Source organism: Sciurus vulgaris (genome assembly GCF_902686455.1).
Source record: "Sciurus vulgaris genome assembly, chromosome: 3".
Lineage (NCBI taxonomy): Eukaryota > Metazoa > Chordata > Mammalia > Rodentia > Sciuridae > Sciurus > Sciurus vulgaris.
The window spans coordinates 14,603,172-14,626,885 of record NC_136463.1 but is presented as its reverse complement, the minus strand read 5'-3'; the positions used below and the strand labels follow the sequence as shown (position 1 = coordinate 14,626,885).

The 23,714-nt window shown below is 35.0% G+C and overlaps 1 protein-coding gene and 1 pseudogene across 4 annotated transcripts in view; both read right to left on the bottom strand.

Moving 5' to 3' along the window:
- SMURF2 (SMAD specific E3 ubiquitin protein ligase 2) overlaps positions 1-23,714 on the bottom strand; it is a 102,407-nt gene that overhangs the window by 4,772 nt on the left and 73,921 nt on the right. For 2 of the 3 annotated variants that reach the window (XM_079131593.1, XM_079131594.1), the window contains exons 10-16: positions 22,846-23,004; positions 14,253-14,448; positions 12,786-12,889; positions 10,274-10,388; positions 6,208-6,386; positions 4,783-4,920; positions 1,689-1,809 (exon numbers count right to left, since the gene is read on the bottom strand). In XM_079131593.1, the coding sequence (XP_078987719.1) occupies positions 1,689-1,809; positions 4,783-4,920; positions 6,208-6,386; positions 10,274-10,388; positions 12,786-12,889; positions 14,253-14,448; positions 22,846-23,004 (1,012 nt within the window). The remainder of the gene's footprint in view (positions 1-1,688; positions 1,810-4,782; positions 4,921-6,207; positions 6,387-10,273; positions 10,389-12,785; positions 12,890-14,252; positions 14,449-22,845; positions 23,005-23,714) is intronic. The other variant, XM_079131595.1, reaches the window with a different exon arrangement.
- LOC306656441 (large ribosomal subunit protein eL19-like) lies at positions 6,393-10,266 on the bottom strand (annotated as a pseudogene). Its single transcript, XR_013767005.1, has 2 exons — positions 8,130-10,266; positions 6,393-8,025 (listed from the first exon to the last, which is right to left on the bottom strand). The product of XR_013767005.1 is annotated as a large ribosomal subunit protein eL19-like (transcript).

Here is a 23,714-nt window from a genome sequence, read left to right as displayed (position 1 = left end):
TTAATCCTACTAATCCAGGGTAACTCTAAAAAATTTTAACAATTTCATTAGTAGCTGAAACTATATAGTAAATCCTACCCCTACTGAACAAGATCTCCAACAAAGTTTGTATAGGCTTCTAAAAGACTACTTAATATAAGCCACACTAAACTGGGAAGAGGCTATCCTAAAAGGATTATGGATGCATTCAGAACACAAAAGACACCTTCCAAATTCTTTACTTCAGAGGAGTGGCAATTAGAAAGCAAACTCCTCATTTGTTTCATAAACAGATGAAAAGGTCCTGTATTTCAACTTTAGTGTCCCTCCTCTTCCTGACCACCTCCTCCTGGCCATATTACTGTGAATAATTCAGTTGCAGAACGAATGGGGATAGCACTAAGTCAAATGAATCTTTTTAGATTTATTTGCTAACAGCTGTTAGTACATTTAATTAGAACACTGCTATTAATGAATACAATCATGTTTAAGTTAGCTGCAGACTTCTAATATTTATGTGATCTCTAACCACTAAATAAATTTGGGATGTTTGGTAGAATAAAACCTCATTAATTTTTCAAAGTAGTTCAGAAGAAAATTCAAATGTGTTTGTTAGATGTTCATTATAACTTTAACCAGATAGTTAAACTTTAACCTATTAAAGATGTTAATTTTAACCTTAACCATCTTTAACCAGACCTGAGGTGCTGTAAGGACTAACTTTAAACAGAAACAAGAAATGTTTAATTGCTGAGTAGAGTTACTATTAGTATATGAATGTTTCTAAAGGTCTAAGGATGATTAGATACTGTAAAGTTTTCCCAAGTGTTTTATTTCCCCTAATGATCTACTAAATGTTTTCTAGCAAAGTTTAGTACAAACCTAACTGAGATTAAACCTTTACCTAAGTAAATTTCAATATGGTAGAGACCAATTGATAAGGTTTTGTTTGGTTTGGTTTGATTTGGTACTGGGGATTGAACTCGGGGGCACTTAAACCACTGAGCCACATTCCCACCCCTATTTTATATTTTATTTAGAGAGAGGGTCTCACTGATTTGCTTAGTCCTTAGTGCCTCATCATTGTTGAGGCTGGCTTTGAACTGGAGATCCTCCTGCCTCAGCCTCCCAAGATACTGGGATTATAGGTATGCACCACTGCACTCAGCATGATAAGGTATCAAAAAATAGCCTTGATAAGGTTCAGTTAAATCAATCACTAAATTGTGGAATAGAAAAAACACTGGAAAAACATACACAGAAACATAAAATCTATTTAAGGGAAGATAGGACAATAAGGAAATACAAATTAAGAATGCGCACAATGTGCCAGGCACAGTGGTACCTGGACCAGGAGGCCGAGATAGAAAAATATCAAATTCAAGGTTAGCGTCAGGAATTTTGTGAGACCCTGTGTTGAAATAAAAAATAAGAAGTGCTAGGGATTATGGCTCAGTGGTAAAGTGCCTCTAGGTCCCAGTACCAAAAGGGGGGGGGGGGGGGGGGGGAAGGTACATAATGTAAGAGACATTGCTCACTCAAAGAAATTCCAAGTATAAAAGACTTCCTGTAAATAAAAATTCTCACAGTATTGAACCATAAAACTTTAAAAGCATTAGAAATACAACTTACCTCTAAAACTAAGAAACAAAATAATTTCTCATCTTTTCTTATCATACTAGATGACACCATAACATGGATGTACTGACCTCTAACTCTTTCTCATCAAATGTCTTCAGTAGGTGCTGGGGAATCACTTCATTAAACCCTTTCTGCAGAGCCAGGAACTGAGCCTCGATGCCTCGTAAAAACCTCCAATTCACATAGAGCCTGTAAACATTGGACAGGGGTTTCATATGATCAGATATTCAGATTTGGTAATTACTGTGAATCACTTCTTTAGCAACATTGTACTTTATAAACATCTAGCATCAAGAATTTATTCTAGGGCTGGGGAGATAGCTCAGTCGGTAAAGTGCTTGCCTTGCAAACACAAGGCCCTGGGTTCGATCCCCAGCACTGCAAAAAAACAAGAACAAAAAAAAAAAAAAAAAAAGAATTTATTCTAGGAATGGGGTTGTGCCTCCATGGTAGGGAGGCCTGCCTGGCATGTGTGAGGCACTGAGTTTGATTCTCGGTACCACATATAAATAAATAAATAAAGGTTCAAAAAAATGTTTAAAAATTTATTCTAAAGTCTTAAAAAAATCTCAAACTAATGGGGACAGATAGATCCTGAGCTGTGAGGCAGTTCAAAGTAGATACAATGTAAAATTCCATAAATAAAAGCAGTATCAATGAAGCAATTCTTCAAATCAGAGAAACTACTGGTAAACAGGAAGTCTATTAGAACTTAGATGGTCTGAGGTTCACCTTCTATTGGCTGAGGTGTACATGGTGTATGTGCTTCTTAATGTGTACATGGCCCTGGGTTCAATTCCCAGCATGCATACACAAAAAACTTGATAAAAATTCTTTCTTTTAACAAAATTCCAACAAACCAGATAAAAGAGCCCAGTGACTAAGATGATGACCATTTTTTCTGGCTGTATTTGAAAATATTATCAGAATGTGTTGCTGTGTATTCTGTTTATATTTAAGGCAGGAAAATAAAAGAGGAGATAGAAAATCCTCATATCCAAAATGAGAAGAAACTAGCCAATAGCACTTTTTGAATACTCATTGTTCCTGGAAGCTATAAAAAAGTCTGGAAGATGACATTTTATATTTTTTTGAAAAGTACACTAAACTATATACACTGTTGTGTAACTTGTGCTAACTGGAGTTTGTCATTTATAAATGAATTGCTTTTATTTACCTGTCTACCCAGGAAACGGTTCCATCTAATACATCATGACTACTCATCTGTCAAATTTGTTATCAACATTTTCTTTTCCAAACTTGGATAACTAGTTCTCTAATAAATAAGTGATTTAATATCACATTGTTTGGAGGACCTGTTTGATGGTTTAAAGTGGCAGCAAAACTATATAACTCTTGTCCCTGTTTATCTCATTTGGGCAGTTGTACAGGGATTATTACTGTGTCGGTAAACACATGAGCCCTGGAGAAAGTAAATCTAGGAACTGAGGACACACTGGATCCTAGAACTGATTTGCTCCTGAGATGAGGGAAATTACCAGTCACTCTTACAGTTTTTACCAGAAATATAACAGAGTTGTCACCAATATACACAAAAATCAAACATTAACCATGTAGACCAAGTGAAACCTCAAAGTCCATTCTTCTACCCTCTTAACCCTCCCCATTCCCAGGCCACTACCTTTGCTCCCTCCTTCTAGGCAAATACTATATTTGATATACAGCCATATAATTATAAAACACAACTTTGTCCCTAAGTAATTCTTCTAGAACTTGCTTCTTAAACCTTACTGCTTATACAATCTCTCTTTCAAACATACACATAATATTCTACTGAATGTATTCATAATCATATTACTCTAAAAACATTTTGGTAATTTTTTACAAGCATTCATTAATTGAACATCCTTATTCATATTTCTTTAATTATATGTGTTTTTCTGTAGGGGAGTCCTAAAAACAGAACTGCTAGTTAAAGGGCATATACATGTTCACTTTGGTAACTGTTATAAAACTGCTTTCCAAAAATCCCATCAACAGTATGAAACTGATTTTGAAAGAAGGAAAATTTTAGCTAATAAGATTTGGGGACATAAGATATACAAAATAGCACAGCGTTCATGTTTCCGTGTACATACGAAGTTCAAACTCCTAAATCTGATTATCAGTTTTTTACTTAGAAGACTTTAGTTACCATAATAAGTATTAAATCGATATTTCAAATTTCTTCAATTTATATTTTATAAAACTTGGAGAATATTTTTTCTTGTATTTCTCCCTCAAACTATGTACTCATTTATACGTCGGCAAAGTGCTAGCGATATAGCCCAAAGTAGCTCTGCACTGTTCCCTGAGATAGCTACACTGCACATGGCTTTGATGCTCCCTGTCTCCTGGGTTCCCAACTTTGTACAGCCCCTCCTCCACAATGAATCTAGGCTGGCATGTGACTCACTTCAACCAAAAGAATACAGCAGAAACTGTGTTGACCAGTGCCAGACTTGGGTCTTAAAAAGATCTGGCAGCTTTCTCTCCTCCTCGCTGTCACGCTCTCTCCTCCATTTCACTCTCTCAGGCAATCTCGATCTTCTCTGTCTCTGTCTCTGTCTGTCTGTCTGTCTGTCTGTCTCTGTCTCTGTCTCTCTCTCTCTCTCTCTCTCTCTCTCTCTCTCTCTCTTCCTCTCATTTTCTCTCTTACCCTGCAGGGAGACACTCTGCCTCTGTGCTTAATAAAAAAAGATCTGGCAGCTTCTGCTTTTCTGCTCTGGGAAACCAGCACAAAAGGAATCTGACTATCTTCTGGGAGAGAGACAGAGGTCTTTCATACTATGAAGGGAGTACCAAGGAGCCCAGTGACAATGAGGCCCCAGACAATGCCCCCAGATGAGAGTTGTTCCTGCCAGCCCTCAGCCATTTCAGCTATCCTAGCTGAGTTCTCATTTATATGAATGAAGAGACAGACCACTTTGGCCCCTTAGTCCAACTGACATCTTGTGGAATAGCAGTATGCCATCCCTGATATTCTTTGCTCAAATCACTGACCCCTGGAATTGTGAAAAACAATAAACAGTGATTGTTTTTAAGTGACTAAATTCTATGAAAGCATATTTTATAGCAATAAAACGACTTAAATGTTTTTCCATACTGACATTCTACAACATTAAAAAAAATTCTCAACCTTGAGAACAGAGAAATGTTTACCTGACATATTCTTTTTTATTTTCTTCAGTAACAGGGATACTTTTGCCATTTGGTTTGAGTTCATGCTGAATAATTTCACCATATGCATTATGTTCAACACAGAAGGTATGATCCAAAACACCTGTAATATCATTTTCACTGGACGGGAAACAGAGAAAGAGATACATAACTAGAAAACCAGTCCTATAGGTTTATTAACTGGTAAGACAGACAGAGCTAAGATAGTTTATGATATGACAAACACAAGAAGGTCAAGATTTGTCTTCTAGTTCTTATGCTATTATACTACCTTTTCTTGGGCAGAAAAGTCAAAAAGCTTTAATATAAACACAAGTAACATCTCACTTCCTTAGTAATGAGAAAGAACCCTGGTCAAAGCTGACCTTTTGCTAGAACCACAACATAAGAAAATTTCATTTATGTTTTGACATCCAGATAAGAGGCCTCAGGGAATCTCGGAACCCCCCCCCCACTGACCTGAGTAATCCAGAGAAAGCCATCTGTATATTTCATAAAAGGATGTAATACCAGCACATCTTCCTAAACAGAATTTTTATTATCTTAAATAGGATTAGTTCTTATTTTAAATTTATGATTCCAACAATTAGCACTTCATTAAAAAACAACAGCTTCAAAAATTGCTATTCTGACTAACACATGCAGGACTGGACTGAGGAACTCATTATGCATAGTACTGTACATGTACATTGTACAGGATATACAAATTGAGCATCCCTGAATCAAAAATCCTAAATCCAGTATGTTCCAAAATCCAAAACTTTTTCAGTGCCAACATGACACCCTAAATGGAAAATTCCACACCTGACCTCATAGGAGGGGTTAAAGTAAAAACACAGGTGCACTAAAAAATAATGTAAAATATTACCTGTAGGTAATGTAGATAAGGTATACCCAAAACATAAATGAATTGTGTGTTTAGACTTGGGTTCATCCCCAAGATAACTCAAGTATATGCAAATATTTCAAAATCTAAAACAAAACCAAAATGTGAAACAATGCCAGTCCCAAACATTCTGGATAAGGAACACTCAATCTGTATTAGTTTGTTTTTCCTTTTTAAAGTAATAACACCTGCTAACTTTAAGGAATTTGAAATGTATAGGAAAGCAGCAGAAAGGGGAAAGTCTTATGTGGGCCTATCACTCATGTAACCACACTTAATATGTTTTCAGTGCATTTTTTAAAAAAAAATTTTTCAGTTGTAGATAGACACAATGTCTTTATTTATTTATGTGGTGCTGAAGATCAAACCCAGTGCCCAACATTTGTGAGGCAAGCACTCTATCACTGAGCCACAACCCCAGCCCTATATTTTTTGAGTTTTAAAATACACAGTTCAGAAACAATTCTTTTTTAAAGCTCATATTCTAACCATAATAAACAGATATAAGAGTCCATACGTACAGTATCCACACCAAACTGTTATGAAGATCTGGATCAACTAACTCCATGTCATCCAAAGTAATTGACTTCCCAAGCAACTGTTTATAAAAAGGCAATGTAAAACCACCATCAATATAATGTCCATGAAACACAGCCATTCCCATTATTCGTCCAACGAAGTGGAAATATGATAAATGTTCCTGAAATTGAAAAAAGTTAATATGAATACTTAAGCTAGAAACTATCCAGGAAGTTTTTTAATAAAAAGTAAATATGTAAGTAGCATTAAGATTTCTGGTGACGCCTTGACGATTTGGAAATGCAGGGAAAAGTCTCTGTGCTGTATAGGTACTAAGAATGGACACCCAGAAGGGCATTCAACCCCCAAAGCAGCAGCCAATGATACCTATCTGTGGAGAAAATGAAAGAAAATCCAGGTATGCAATCAGATGCAGAGAATGTGGATACAGTATAATGCACAAGAAAAGAACCAAAAGATTGATTTCCACCCCCCAACAGATAGTTTGTTTTTATTTCAAGGACTGAGACCACTATGTACAGACAAAGAGGGAAGCTTTATTTCCTGGTCTCTTCCTCCTGGGACAGTCTTGATGATCTCTTCCTTCTTGGTCTAGAGGCGCTCCTCACGGCACTTGTATGCCTCCTTGGTCTTTGACCTGTGGTCCTCAGCCTGGTCAGCCAGGAGCTTCTTGCCGGTCTTACCTGCCTTCAACTTGTGGATGTGTTCCATGAGAATCCGCTTGTTTTTGAACACATTGCCCTTTACCTTCAGGTAGAGGCTGTGATACCTGTGACGGTCAATCTTCTCAGATTCATGGTATCTCCTGAGCAGCCTATGCAGAATCTGCATCCTCCTCATCCAGGTTTTCTCTGGCATTCGAGAATTAGCTGTACCCTTTAGCTGACACCTATGCCCATATGCCTGCCTTTCCGCAAGGCAATATATTTTTCCGGCGCCAAGCCCGGGAATGGACAGTCACTGGTTGAGGATGATCAGCCATCTTTGATCAGCTTCCTGATCTGCTGACGAGAGTTGGCACTGGCGATTTCATTGGTCTCACTGGGGTACAACCAGACCTTTTTTTTCCCCACAGCGGAGGACGCTGGAGGCAAGCCTCTTCTGAAGCCTAAGCATACTCATGGCTGCAGCTGTGGCCAGATTGATGGTTTCTGATGCTCGATGAAACATGGGAATCCTGACAAGTGTCTTCCTTTGTACTTGGATTCAACCCTTAGTTTCTCATTATTATACAGCTTTTCATTTAGCAACACTTATCTTATGAATACAACTATATACACATAATTTCATTTTATTTCATTTCCAAACCAAATTGTGTTTAGGTATCAATAATTTGTATAGATTTTTTTTGTTTAATTAAATGACTTAATTTAATTTTATTGTATTATGTGATCTGAAACAAAATGAGAGTTAAAATTGCTTCCCCAAATCACACTTTTAATAAAAGGCTTATAAGAAATACAGGTTTCTAGAGTCCTGTAAAATTCTAATTAAATAAGTTCCTTGGGGGAGAAAAAAGATTTTTGATAAGTACCAAATTTGTACTCTGCAACTATTTAAATAGAATCAATCATCACATCAAAGTTCAATAAAATTCAGGGAATGTTTCTATAGGGCATGCTAAAGCTTTTCTTCATTACTATAAAATACACAGTTGATGCCTCTCTCACAGGGTAAGGGCACTTTGTAAAATTTATCTTTTAGAAGTCAGTCCACATCACAATCCCACTGCAGCTTCATTCAAGCATTTGTGGATAGGTTCTGTTCCTTTCCTCTCACCTCCTACTGAGTCTTTTGTCCTGTCTTAAATCCTGAACATTGTTTTCCTGACCTAACCAGAAATTGAACCTCAAATGACCATAGATTTAAAAGCAGTTTGGTGTCCAACGTGGATGAAAGTCACAATCTTGCCAGTTACTGGCTGTGCACACTTGTTCAAATTAATTAAACCCTGTAAGACTAACTGTCTAGACCTAGGAACATGAGGATAATGAAAGTATCTAAAAAGAGTTTCTATAAGGAGTACAATAAGGTGATGAAACCCATGGCACTAGGCCCAGCATACAGGCAGCACTCAACAAATGTGAGTTGGTTATTACTCCAATGGTAGTAGTGGGCTCCCCAAAAAGCTGCACCTACAAATCTTCCTTTCATAGAGAATTACCTTCAATGAATCTAACACTTCTATCATGTTTTGATATATTGTTTTTTTCATTATGGATTGTTTTGTTAATCGAAAATTTGTATTTTAAAATTCATTCACTTCTCTCTTTGATAAGTAATGTTTAAGCTCATCTTTAAAATTCCCTTTGATCTTAAAAAGTTGTTTCTTTTTTAAAAGTAGCATACGTTCACTACAAAATATTCAGATAAAACACAGACAAGCAAAACAGGAACTAAAAATCACCTATTATCTAATACCCAGAGATAACACTGTCAGTATTATAGTGTAGAGCTTTGCCATGTTTACACTTACATGTATTTACCAAAGTTGTTTCATACTGATGTATAAACTACTTTTCACTTTACATATCATGAACACCATCTTTATCCCACATTATCATTTTAGTGGTTGTGCAGAATGCACTCCTATGAAAAGATAACAGAGTTACTACAAATCAATAAATTAATAACTGCTAACTTCTCCTAAGCTCATAATAAGGAATAATAGGGCTTACAAGGCATAGCACTGTACTAAATTCATAATGTTCAAGGTCCCACTTAACTCTCACACTCTTCTCTGAGACAAACTGTACTTATTATTTTTAGCAATTAAAATACTAAGGCATAAGTCAATGAACTTGCTCATATCACACAGCTAAGTATATGATGAGAAAAGGATATGATTCCATGTATTCCCAATACCAGAATCTGTGTTCTTAACCATTTCTATTATTCTGCTTTATGTCACAATTTAATCAATCTTCCCTCTTATGGATAACTTTTTTTTGTTGTTCTTTTTAAATATAAATGACAGTAGAGTGTATTTTGACATATTATACATACATACAACTTATTCTAATTAGGATCCCATTCTTGTGGTTATATATGATATAGAGTTACTGGTCGTGTATTCATATATGAACATAGGAAAGTTATGTCTGATTGATTCATTCTACTCTTTCCTATTCCCACCACCCCATCTCTTTCCTTCATTCCCCTTTGTCTAATCCAATGAACTTCTATTCTCTCCCCACCCCCATTGTGTGTTAGTATCTGCATATCAGAGAGAATTTGTGGCCTTTGTTTTTTGGGGATTGGCTTATTTCACTTCGAATGATAGTCTCCAGATCCACCCATTTACCGATAAAAGACATAAAGTCATTCTTTTTTATATATAACACAGTTTCTTTATTGTTCATCTGTTGAAGGGCACCTAAGTTGGTTCCACAGCTTAGATATTGTAAATTGAGGTGCTACAAACATTAATGTGCTTGTATCACTGTAGGATGCTAATTTTAAGTCCTTTGGGTATAAACCGAGAAGTGGGATAACTGAGTCAAATGGTGGTCTAAGGAATCTCCACACTGCTTTCCAAAGTGGTTGCACCAATTTGCAGTCCCACCAGCAATGTATGAGTGTACCTTTTTCCACACATCCTTAACAATCATGGATAACTGTTGTTTTCAATTGGGGCTACTATAAATAATAAACATCCCTGTGCCCAATTGTTTCATGTATCCATAATCATTTACTTGAGAAAATTTTCTCGAAGAATTGCTGAGTCAAAGAATATGATTAGGGCATGAAAAAGTAATTCCTATTATAATAAACTATATTGAGCCAGGCATAGAGGCATATGCCTATAATCCCAGCTACTCTTAAAGCTGAGACAGAAGGATCCTAAATTTTGAGCCTGCCTCAGAAATTTAGTGAGACTGTTAAAAATTTAAAAGGATAGTAAGGGCTGAGGATGTAGCTCAGTGGTAGAGTACCCCTGGGTTCCATCCCAAGTACCACAATCAATCAATGTAATAAACTACACTGATATTTAGTGACAACAAGGACTATAGGTCCCAATGTACATCATTAAACTATAAATCATACCGGATTAACTGCAGAATCAGGGTTGATCTGCAAAGTATAGATGTCATCTCTTGAGTACTGGAAGAGGCCATAGTATGGATTCAACATTTCATGTGACAGAAGATACAACCATTCCCTAGAAAACAAGATATGACAAAAAAATTTTTGTTAATCAGTTTTTATTAAGATGTACCATTAATCATTTTAGCAAAAATTTTTTTAATTAAGAAAGGAAAACAAAGTTTTAAGTCTCTGCTCATGCAATTTTGGGTACTATTATTACATTTAGCATCACAGAGTATAAAAGCATTATGTAGCAGTTCAGCTACTCAGGAAATGCTACAGCTCCATAGTTTGCTACTTTAAATGCTAAATAAATTTGTAACCCATGATAAATATAAAATGAAGGGAAAAAGTTTTATTTCAAAGTATCTATGTCATGTAGTCTATCCTAGTCCATTCCCATTATGTCAGATTTATACTAGTTTATGTGGCTATATAATATAACATTAATTTACTTTTACTTTTGGACAATGGAGTGTTTTGTTGATGGACAATGGGGTATCTTGTTGATGGCATTGTTTTAGTAAGGAAAGTTCATCATTTATCTCATTATATTTCATTGAATAGAGCCTAAAACATACCATGATAAGAATATAAGAAATCAGAAATTCCAAGGCACTTGGCATAGGTGTAGATACAAGGGCCAGTCTGCATTCTCTGGTTATAATTCACACTACTTCTTGGTTTCAAGTATACTACATCCATGTTTTCAAAAACCTCACAATAAAAAGTACTACTGTCCCCAACTTAATAAATCCTTCATAGTTTTCAGAGTATAAAAGATAACCTGTCACTAATCTTGGTGGAAATGAAATAAAATCACCAGTCTAAAACTTGAGACAGTTCTAGTCTCAATTATTATTCCTGAGCTACAGAAAATTATTTAAATGATATGTTTTGATATTATGTATTGAACAGCTTAAATGCTACATTTTTAGCAAATGGGGTACAATTCCCAAATAGTTAAAGGAAAATATTTCAAAATTCTATAATATGATGGAGTCTAAATCAAATTACCATCACTATGTAGCAATTAAAAAAATTACCATAGAGAAAAAAAGAAGTGAAGTCTCCACATATGCAGCATCCCTACACACAACACTTACTGATGTGCCTTGCACATGAATCTGTGTATTTTTGTCAGAGAAAATCCAAATTTTGTTTGGTTTTCCCAAGTTTTTAGAATATGTATAAGAGAAGAACTTGAACTATTTGGGGGTTCTACTATAGAATAAAGTTCAAAAAAAGCAGTTCACTGGCAATCCCATTTATATTGTCAGAATCTTGACAGTATAAAGTTAAAAAAGATTGCTGAGGAAGGATCCGCGGATGCTCGGTTGCCTGCCAGCGGCAGAGGCAGAAGCAAAGGTGGATATCTGGGGTCCAGGCACCAACCAGCCTCCCACCCCCAGCCCACCCGCTTGCTCTGTGCTCAACGCACAGGTGGCGCACAGGATTGTCACCTGCTGCAAAGCGAAAGCCAATGTTTACCAGACGTGCTGCTGCAGATCAAAAGTAAATAAAAAGTTCTGTTGTTTTGAAAAAAAAAAAAAAAAAATTTCTGAGACTATTAATTCCATATATAGATGCCACTAGCATATAAAGTTTTCCTACAAACATGAATTCTATTTGAGTAAATCATAATTCCGTAAGAACTACTAAGTCCTAAATATGATGTACAAGAGAACATTTTATAAAAACCTTAAGAAATTAACCATTTGCAATAAGGTGACAGAATGAAAATAAGTCTACGAATCAATACAACTGATGTTAAATAACAGCTGTAGGACTTAGTGGAAGCACTATTTAAGGTAGGTTGGCTTTAGAATAGGGAAGCAGAGTTATTTTGATAGTCCTTTCAATATTTCGATTCAGAGATATACTGTTTCTCCTACATTTACATAAAGTGAATTTTCACACGTGGAAAAAAATTATGATAGTGTATATGCTATCAGAAATAAATCAATTGGATTTGATGTATAATTATGAATGTAGCAGAAACACTATATCTTCTGTACTGAAACATTCAAAGGACCATCATGAGACCTGCGCATATACACTATTATTTCGAAAGGAAAAAAATGGGGCAATGGAAGCAAAGGGAAACAGTATTTAGATAATAAATCATTAAAGTCTCAAGATTGTTCCTGACAATGTAAAGCAGAGGAAATAAGTGCTAAACAAGAGAGATGGTGAAAACAAAGGGCCAACAAGTACAACAAGTCCATAAAGTTGCAGCTATTTTCAGGAAAAGTCTCACTGAGCTATGTCATTCAATAGAATAACTCTTATGGAAGCAGTAATGTCCTGAACTCATTATGAATGTATCTACAGACTGTCCTTGTTTTGCAAATATCAGAGAATATAACACTAGAAAATAAATCTCCATAAGAAAGTTACATCACAGGCAGTGTCTTAAATTTGTAAGTATAAAGATCCACACGTCATTAAGTGACAAGCAAGTCTTTACCTGGCAACCCCTCCATAATCAAGGCCTTCTTCTCCACGAAATTTTATCATTAATCGCTTCCAGAGATCTTTTGGTCTCATTTTCATGACCTGTCGATATGACTCCTGAAAAAAATTAATATATATTATTATTAGGTGATTTTAACCTACTAAACTCTCCCTCCCATCCCACTAACAAAACACAGTTTGTTTGTTTGTTTATTTTGTGGTGCTGGGGATCAAACCCAGGGTGTTGTGCATGCAAGGCAAGCCCTTTACCAACTGAGCTATATCCCCAGCCACAATTTAAATAAAGTAAAATTTGTCCATCAAATCAATGAATAAATTTCAAATGTTTTCAACTGCACAGAATTTTTAAAAACAAAAATGGATGTAGTTTAATCCTTCTGAAAGCAATTTATTTGATAAATACTATATGAAAAGCCTACTAGGTACTATGAACCATAGTAATGTTTCCACTCACAAGAAAAAGAGAATTTGGTAGAACAGCAAATTTTTAAAAGTTGGTTGACCTAATTTTAGGTTACAGGTACCAGTAAAGTAAGTGTAAGAAAAACAGTTCCAAAAGAACACAAGCAATCATAAAGTGGTTCACTACATGGGTAGCTTTATATCCTTTTAAAATATGAACAGTAGACTACAAATAAGGTCAGAAGTGCTCTGAAAGAAAAAAGTTCATCCTTTAGGAAAAGGATAATTGGGGTTCCAAACATATTTTGTACAGGAATCCTCTAATGAATGGGAAACCCCTACCTTTGGCCTCTACTACCTATTATGACAAGAATTTTGAAGCTGGTATTAGGGCTATCCTCCAATGATAAAAGTATATAACTGAAAGATTTTCAATAAATTAAGGAAGTAGTCCAACAGTAATCAGACAAAATAATATTTTTTAATTAGAGTCTCTTAACTTTCAGAAGCATCAGAAATAGAGGAATGGATAATATTTGTGGCCTTTTAAAATTCACTTACAGGCTGGGCACAGTGGTACACACCTATAATCCCACCAGCTTGGGAGGCTGAGGCAGGAGGATCATGAGTTCAAAGTCAGCCTCAGCAACATAGCGAGGTCCAAAGCAACTCCTAATACAAAAATGGGCTGGAGATGTAGCTCAGTGGTTAAGTGGCCCTGGTTTCAATTCCCAATACCAAAAATTAAATAAAATTTTTTAAAAAATAATATTCATTAACAAATAAGAATTTGCAATGCAGAGATCAAACTGAACCAAGGCACTCTTGAATATGTGGCACGCTTCATCCCATTTAATGCCTACCTCACATACTGAATATCTCCAATATTACTGGCTTTACTCCCCACAATTAAAAAAGAATTAAGAGAATGCTTTCACTCAAGAGGGATATGAATCCCAAAAAAGTATTTTTGAAAAAGGAATAATAAAACACTAAATTTAACTTTCCTCTATTTTAAAATAACACTTGTAAAAAAATAAAAGACTTCTAAGTTTACCTCAAAAATCTCTTCCCTGGAAACCTCAATGCGGCAGTGGCCAGCCTGAGGCTGTTGTTGAGAAAGTTCTTGCCTCAAGACTTTTAGTTTCTGAACCAGATCTCGTTTGTACCTTGGCACTGTCAGACACTCTGTGTCATCAGGGCATAATGACACCACTTGCTGTTGCTGTTGGTCTTTCAACTGGTTCTGCCGACTGGAAGTAACAGAAATGTTACTATGAAAGTATTTTAAATTTAAAAGATTGCAAATACATTTAAAATACCATCAGACTATAAATCAAGTCTAGCAATATATCATTTGCCAAGCCTTATTAGGACATATGGTTAGCCTCTTTTTGGGGGGTGGGGGAGCAACAATAAGCCAGCTCCAAAGTTTATTTCTCATAGTCCACATGAACTAGAATGAACAGAATTAGAAACAGAACATAGTCCACATGAACAGAATTAGAAAATGGAGTTTTATCCATGAAGCTTTATACTGCTCCTGGGAACAAATTTGTCAAGTACTATTTCCATTTTCCTCTACATTGTTCCATCACCTATGTTAAAATTCAGGCATATGCCAAACACTACTTGTTATCTAGGGTCTGTCTTTCTGGAAGAGCCAATCGGAAGTTCAAATTGGCAGCTTGGCAGAAACCCTTCCTGTTTATCTTTTATAATCTACACTACAACAATTTGGGAAATCATGTGTAAGTTACTGTCACAGAGAAACAAGCACTTTACAAAGAAGTCTAAGTGCATTATAAAAATGACTTTATCTCTGTGTCTATACATGGTAAAATAAATATAAAATTTACCATTTTAACCATTTTTAAGTGTATAATTCAGAGACACTAAGAAAATTCACTGTTGGACCTAATTACACATACAATACCACAACATGAAAATAATGTCCCAAGTACATCATAAATATAACAATAGTAGTAGTAATAATAATAATAATAATAATAATTTTAAGAGACACTTTGCCTAGATATTGTTTTATTCTCCTGGCATAAAATAAGTTGCATTTAAGATATTTTAAAAAGAACTCTATAATGTAATGAAGTAGTTAATTCCAATAATTTGTCAGGAAATAAAGTTACATAATTTATTACTGATGTCTATGCAGATACTGAGCGACAGGGTTGAAGTTTAAAATTAATTTTATACGAAATAGATAAGCAAATAATCTCCTAACCTGAAGGAAAAGAGTAATGGAAGCTCTGATAAAAATACATGAAAATAACTCAGTTCATTAACAGATCATCCTAATTTACATTACATATCATGATTCTCATACCAGGCCAAATTTATGTCTGAAACATAACCATACAGAGAAAATACAGCATTTTTGAAAATGTCAATATTAACTATTCTTCTAAACATAATAATAAAGGTGTTTTTACACACACACACACACAATGTTATAAAAAGTACTTCATAAATAATTATGAAATCCTATTTTTAAAAAATGAACTTGGGGGACTAGGGACATAGCCCAGTGGTAGAAAACTGCTTAGTGTATGTGACGCCCTGGGCTTAAGTCCCAGTACTATAGGGTGAGGTGACGAAAACTTGGGTATACAAAATATACCAGATACAAAAATCAACTCAAAATGGATCACAGACCTCAATGTAAAATCTAAAACCATAAAACTTGGAAACAGAGGAAAACATATTTATAACCTGTGTGAGACCATGATTTCTTAGATATAACAATAAAAGCATAGTCCATGAAAGAATAAATGGAGAAATTAAACTTTAACAAAATTTTAAAGAAAATTTCTGCTTTACAAAATGCACCAATAAGAAAATGAAAAGATAAGTCACAGACTAGGAGAAAATCTTTGGAAAGCATATATCTGACATATATGTAAATATCCCAGAACTCTCAAAAACTCAACAAAATAAAAACTAAACAGCTTAATTAAATATTAATTAAAGGTATTGTGTCCATCTATAAAAAAATTTTTTAAAAAAGAATGAGATACCACTGCACACCAATTAGAATGTCTAAAACTAACCAGGTTAATCATACCAAGAGTTAGCAAGGATGCAGAGCAAGACCTCATGCACATGGCTGGTGGGAATGTAAAATGGTACAACACTATGAAAAGCAACCTGGCAATTTCTTTAAAAGTTATACATAAATCTACCAAATGTCTTAGCCTTTTTACTCTTAAGTACTTATTTACCCAAGAAAAGTTAGAGCATATATTCATATAAAAACTTGTATATAAATGCTTATTTAATAGTTTCATCTGTTATAGCCAAACACTGGAAACAACTCAGATGATATTTCATTGTAACAATAAAGAGAAATGAACTATACATGCAACAGAGACAGAGCTCAAAATTATGTTGGGGAAAAGAAACCAAACAAAAATACTGTTATGATTCCATTTACCTAAAATCCAAAAGGGAGTTTTGTGGGTTGTCCCCTCCAAAAACATGTTGAAGTCCCAACTCTTTGGACCTGTGAATGTGACCTTATTTGGAAATAGGATCTTTGCAGATAAAATCAGGCTACGATGAGAAAACAATGCATTGGGTTGGTCCTAAATGCAACTGTTATCTTTGTAAGAGGAGGGAAATTTAGATGTAGACACAAAGGAAAGAAACCTATAAGATGACTGGAAGATAAACATTAGAGTGAAATGTGTACAAGCCGAAAAACACAAGGTTTCCAGAAACCGCCAGAAGCAAGAAAGGGACATGTACCAGATTCCGTCAGAGATTCCAGAAGGAACCAACCCAGCTGACTCCCTCAGTATGGACTTCAAGCCTCAGAACTGTGAGGGAATTAGTTTCTGTTGTTCACCCAATTTGTGGTATTCTGTTGCAGTAGCCTTGGGAAACTAATACAAGGTGAAAGCAGCACAGGGAGGGAGAGGAGGAGAAATTACAACGGGACATGAAGAAACCTTTGGAGTGATATGTTTGGATATGTTCACTTTCAAGTGGTGAGATATTTGGGTATATAACAAGTTAAATATGTTAAACTGTATAAAAATTTACAGTTGATTGTATGTCAATTATATTTCAATAAACCTTTATTTTTTAAATCCAGAGAGAGCAAGCTCATGCACAAAGCCTTGTGTGAAAGACAAAAAAGACCTGCAAACGGAAAAGGTTTAAAACTGAAATAGTAAACAATCCCAGATTCAGCCACCATAAGTTATTATTTCTCATATACGTAGGGAAAAGAAACACACAATTACCCAGTAAAGCAGTCTATCTCTTCAACTATACTAGGGTGCAAAGGGCAGTTATGTAAAGACTGATGTCAGTGCTAGTCAAGAAACACTGCAGGTGCCAATCCTCTACCCTTCAAGGTGTTTGACAATGTCTAGAGACTTAATCAGGAAATCAAACAATTTTCCTGAAATAAGTGAACCTGACATGTAGAGAAGACTCAAATTGTAAAACCCTTGCCCACAGTCATCTTTAAAAAGAAAAAACAGAAAAGCTTCCTTTACAGTAATAACTTCCTGCAATGCCAATCAAAGGAAGGGAAACAGTGTTAAAAGAATAAAGTCAGGAAGAAAAAAAAATACCTGTCTACAGTCAAACTGGATGGATTCAAATCCCAGCTCTCACACTTTTTCTACACCTCTAAACAAGTTAGGTGACTAAGGCTCCATTTTTCTCATTGGTGAGAGGGAGACAGCATAGAGTTACAAAAAGAACGACGTAAGATAGTGCTTAAACTGTGCTCAGAGCACACTAAGCAGAGTATATGTTAGTCATTTTAACTGCAATGAATATAGTTATTGGGTTAAAAAATCTATAAAGTGTTTTCAAGCAAGGAAAATTTTTTTAAAAGATTAAAAATGATTTCTTAGAAGAATGTGACCTTTGACAAGTTATTTACTGAATCCCAATGACAATGTTCTGCAATAGTCTATCAACACTGTACCATCACTAACAGATTATGTGCTGAGGCCTCACAGGAACTGCATAATCTTCAGAATATAAAAAACTTCCCTTTAAAAAGAATAACACCAAAAGTATTATAGAAGGGGTTTGGGGGAGATTAAAGTACCGCATAAAAAAGGACTTAAATAATATCCTCCTGAACATTTTATATAAAATAGGCCTAATACATATTTCTAAGAGGTAACATCACTTCCTCTCAAAATAATAGATTCCCAATTCTTCTTAGTTTGAATAGGAGATTCCTCTCTAAAATATAACTTGCCCCACTATCTTATTTTCTGGCTCAGATAAAGTACCCTTTCTATGATTTTATTGCAATCAGTTCTTACTTCCTAAATGCTGAAACAAGTTACAAAAAAACTAATTAAAAATCAAAATCATCTAAAAATATTTATGAAAGTTATATAACAATAAAATCCATATATCAGAGCTTCTTCTAAAATTCAGACTAAAGGTTAAACTACTTTCAGCAATTCATGATTAGTCAGATAACAATAGCCTGACAGCAATAGCCATACTCCAATAACATTTTTTGGAAAAAGAAAAATTCCAAAGAGAAAATAAGAACCATATCAGATCTACCAAGTAACTAGATAACAATGTATTTGACAGCTCATATATTTAGATCCAAAATTCCTTTAACAGACTTTCTTATTTATTCATTTATTTCTGATTCCAGGGATTGAATCCAGTGGTTCTTAACCACTGAGCTACAGCCCCATCCCTTATTTTTTATTTTGAGGCAGGGTCTCCATTGCTTAGGACTTAGCTAAGTTGCTGAGGCTAGCTTTGAACTTGTGATCCTCCTGCCTCAGCCTCCCAAATTGCAGGGATTATAAAAATGTGCCACCATAACTGGCTTTTAACACATATTTAAAACACATTCCAAAGGTCTTTAAAAATAGAAATAAAGCATTAATGTTAAAAGAGTCTTCTACCCAACATATCCTAAGATATATAAGGATTAATATAACAACGTTAAATTTTAAAACTGATGCCTTAAGAATATCCTTTTTTTTTTTTTTTTTTTTTAAATTACTGGTGATTGAACCCAGGGACACTTAACCACTGAGTCACATCCCTAGCCTTTTTTTGTATTTTATTTAGAGACAGGGTCTCAGTGAGTTGCTTAGAGCCTGGTTAAGTTGCTAAGGCTGGATTTTTTTTTTTTTTAATATTTGTAGTTAAAGATGAACATAATGCCCTTATTTTATTTGTCCATTTTTTTATATGGTGCTGAGGATCGAACCCAGTGCTTCACTCACATGTGCTCAGCAAGCACTCTACCACTAAGTCACAACCACAGCCCCTCAGGCTGGCTTTTGAACTCACAATCCTCCTGCCTCAGCCTCCTGAGATACTAGTATTACAGGCATGCACCACTGCTCCCAGATGAATATCCTTTTTAAAACCATCAATTTGAGGTTAAAATTGTTTCTTATACCTCAACATAATAAATTCACTTTCACATACGAATTAGGTTTTACATTTTATATCTATATAAAAACTAAGTCCTTTCTCAATTTTAAGTTAACTTCTGATAGAAATTTAAATTCTGTGAATAATTTTTACATATTTTGTCTAATATAACAGGACTATAAATTCCAGAGAAGATTTATCAGGTTGGAGACTTTACGGATGACACTGTCAACTGGATTTCTGAAATTCTGCCCTTCTTAAAAACAAAAAAAATAAAAGATACACAAACGCTTAAGCTTTTTCACAGCACAATTATTCAGAGATACTGGAGAGAGGATACCAAAAAAAAAAAAAGAAAACACTTTCAGGTCAGGAGTGGTGGTGCCTGCTTATAATCCCCAGGGATTCAGGAGGCTGAGGCAGGAGAATTACAAGTTTAAGGTCAGTCTCAGCAATTTAACTAGGGATGTAGCTCAATGGCCAAGTTCCCCTTAGTTCAACCCCCAGTGCAAAACGAAAATTTCACATGAGAACTATCTACTGGGAATGACCATAAAACTTTGAGATACAGAAATGTTGATGATATTAATGCAAGCTAATAAACAGAATTGGAAAAATAATCACCATCAGAAGAGCAGTCAATTGTTCTTCAAATTACTTCCTGTAATCTACTCAAACGGAAAAGACAACCAACATTTCTAATCATCCCCTCTAGTCCTTCCTTCAGAACACTACTTTTAATTCAGTTATTTGATACAACTAACTATTCAGTCAAAAGACAGAGGACCTATAACTATTCTACTGAAATGTTCCACTGGCAACATCAAGTCAAACTCCAAACTCCTGAGGAAAGAAGATAAAATAAAACTAACCTCTTAGGACTTTTCTGGGCCTCCTAAAGAGTCAGAAGTCTGAGTCTTTAATAAATATACATTTATCAAACACTTGGGTATGCTACATACTGAAGAAGGAAAAATGCGTAGATTATGGGCCCTCTTTTTAAATAAGTCTGAGTCCAGTGGGGTGGGGGAAGCAGGAAGATATCAAATAGTGATAATACTAAAACAAAATAAAAACTTTCAGTAGAGAATGTCACTATCTTAGAGATTCCTTATCATCTCACCAATCCCAGTTAATTGCCCCCACATGCCACTTAAATCCACACACAAAGGAAAAAGTTCCAATGGATTAAAGACTTCCCTAGTAAAGACAAAACTATAAATGCATCAAAAAATTGATCTACAGTTCAAATTTTTAAATATAAAGGGCACATTATAAAAGTAAGCAAAGGATGTAAACAATTTATATAAAACATCATAAAACTGATCAACAGGCCAACAAAAAACTCTGATCTCAATAGACAATGGTCATAAGATGTGAAGAGGATCTCTACCAAAAAAAGGAAATCCAAGTGGTCAATAAACCTAATAACAGCCAACTACAGCCAAGATGTCTGGTATGAATCACCTATGAAAAGGTGCTCAACCACATTAATAATTAGGAAAATGCAAATTAAAGTCACATTGAGATAAAGCATCAGACTGTCAAATTATAATTACAAAGTACTAGTAAGTAAATACCAAGTACTAGTAAGGTTCTCATGCAACCAGAACTCATATAATGCTGGTAAAAGACTAAAGTAGAATAGCTACTCTAGAAAAGTTGTGCTTCCATACTAAGAGGTGAAGAAAAAAAATACTTTATGATGTTGCAATTCAACCACCAGGCAAGTGCCCCAGAGCAGTGCTACTTAAAGGGCAGACTATAGATTCTAATGCACAGAAACAGCCCAGAATTCTCAGTATTTCCTCAAGTGCTTACAAACTGTAAACCTGCCAAATACTTGTGAATTTAATTTGAAACCAAAATTTTAGAATCTTCTATCCACAATAAAGATCTACTGGCATAATAAGATTACATATTTTGAAAAAGAAACCATGGATAGATATTTCAAATGCTTTATTCTGTTATCCTAAACAACTGGTAGGTAGCTCTTGTGTAAATGTTTTGCTTTATGAAACCTAGTCCAAAAAGATTAATGAAACAGATAATTTCCAAAGTCATTCCGAATTAGCTTTAACTATGGTAGTGGGGGGGTGAGCTGGGTATAAGCTAGACAAATGCATTACCACTGAGCTATATCCCCAATATTTAAAAAAAATTTTATTATGAGATAGGGTCTTGCTACGCTGCCCAAAGGCTGGTCTCAAACTTTCTTTTTTCCTCAGCTTCCCAAAGCAGTGATTACAAGAGTGTGACAACATGCCCAGTTTAACATTTTAACATTCATCATAAGCACTTCACTTCTGAGTACTTATTATGTAAGTAAGGAATGATGAAGATAGACCAGGTAATATCATTTGTTTAGAGGTGCTAGATGCTAAGGTATTCTGGAGTCACAGAGAACCTTGTTTTTCGAAGTCTAAGGCCAAGAACCTTATTGATATGCCACTGTCAAAGTGTTTTTACCAGGGCTGGGGATATAGCTCAGAAGCAGAGTCAGTCCCCACCACCACTGCCACCACACACAGAGTTTCATTAGAATTCTTGAAAAAGACCCTTTGGTACTTCGCTTAGTGATGAAGTTTCCTTTTCTCTCTTTTCCTTATCTATCCCCTTACTCAGAAGGCAATGCCAGCAAAACAACAAAGTTAGGAAAAAACTGGACAACTAGAGGGAAAAGAAAAGCAAAGGATGCAAATAACATTTTCAAACAATGCTCAGTGTAAGAGTTAACAGCCAACTAAAGCCAGGATGTCTGGTATGAATCTCTGGGCATGGCCACTTACTGCCTAACAACCTACAGAAAATCAACCTCTATATTTCAGTTTCCTTGTCCATGTAAAGGGTAGTAACTACCTTGAGGAATTTCTGGGGAAGAAACTGCTAATACATATAAAGTAAAAGAACAATACTTTGCACACAATAAGCTACTAAAGTTTTAGTCACTAATATTAGCCTCAACTTCTGTGAAGTTACTGCCTCTGGGGAAAAGTCCTCTCACTTGAGTACTTCCAATACATACCTTTTACCTATATTTCAAGATCAGTTCCTACTTAAGCACTGTAGCAGAATTAAAATACTCAGGTCAGTATAAACTCTGTCACACTCTTACATAAAATTTGATAAATAAAAATAACTCATAAATTGAAGAGATCAGACATTCTCTCACATTTATTATAAAAAGTACCTATCAATTCCCTCTTGTTCCAACTGGCATTTTTACATGTATTGTTTCAAAAACTTACTTTAAAACTAAATGCAAGTTAGCAGAGAGTCGAGGATCTGTAAATTGTGTTGTTCTGTTGTTATGGTCAACGAAATAAACTCTGCCTGTTGCAGTATTACGGATCTCCCATCCAGGAGGCAAAGGACCAAGCTCTTCACAATTGATGTTGCTAAGATCCCTGCAAAAACAAATATAAAGTAAAAAATACCTCATTGCTGTGCCTGCCGAGCCAAGCAAGTGTAAATGACACAGAACAATTCCATGAAGTCTGAGAAAATGTATTGTTTCAGAAACTTGAGATGTTGAGCTGGAATATTTAATTCCCAGTGGTTTAACAAACTGCATATTCAAAACCCAATCCATAAACAGCTCAGAAGAACTTATCACAAAGCCTACATTTTTAGTAAGTTAGTTTCTGGACTTTAATGTAACACAGATTTTAAATTAAAATAAAAGCAATCACAACATTTGCCAACATAAACTATACTTCAATATTTGTTTGACAGAAAATACTGTGTTAAAAGTATCAGTGATAAAAGGAATTAAATGTTTTCTAAAATTTCACTTCAACTATTTCTTTCTTTACTACATCACAAAATCTGTGTAAATAAATGTCCATTCCATGAGTAATTTCAAGCTTTCAAAAAAGCAAAACTGGAAATGTTATTGAAATTATGATCCTGTCACAAGTTCAAAGCTAGCGAGATCCTGTCTCAAAATAAAAAATATAAAGGGCTGGGGATATGGCTCAGTGGTAAAGTACCTGAGTTCAATTCCCAGTACCAAAAATAAAAATAAAAAAGAAGTTTATGATCCTGAAAATAATCATGGCATTTTTTTTTAAAGGATAACTACTTCTTTTTGACTTCTGAAATCTATAAACTTGTG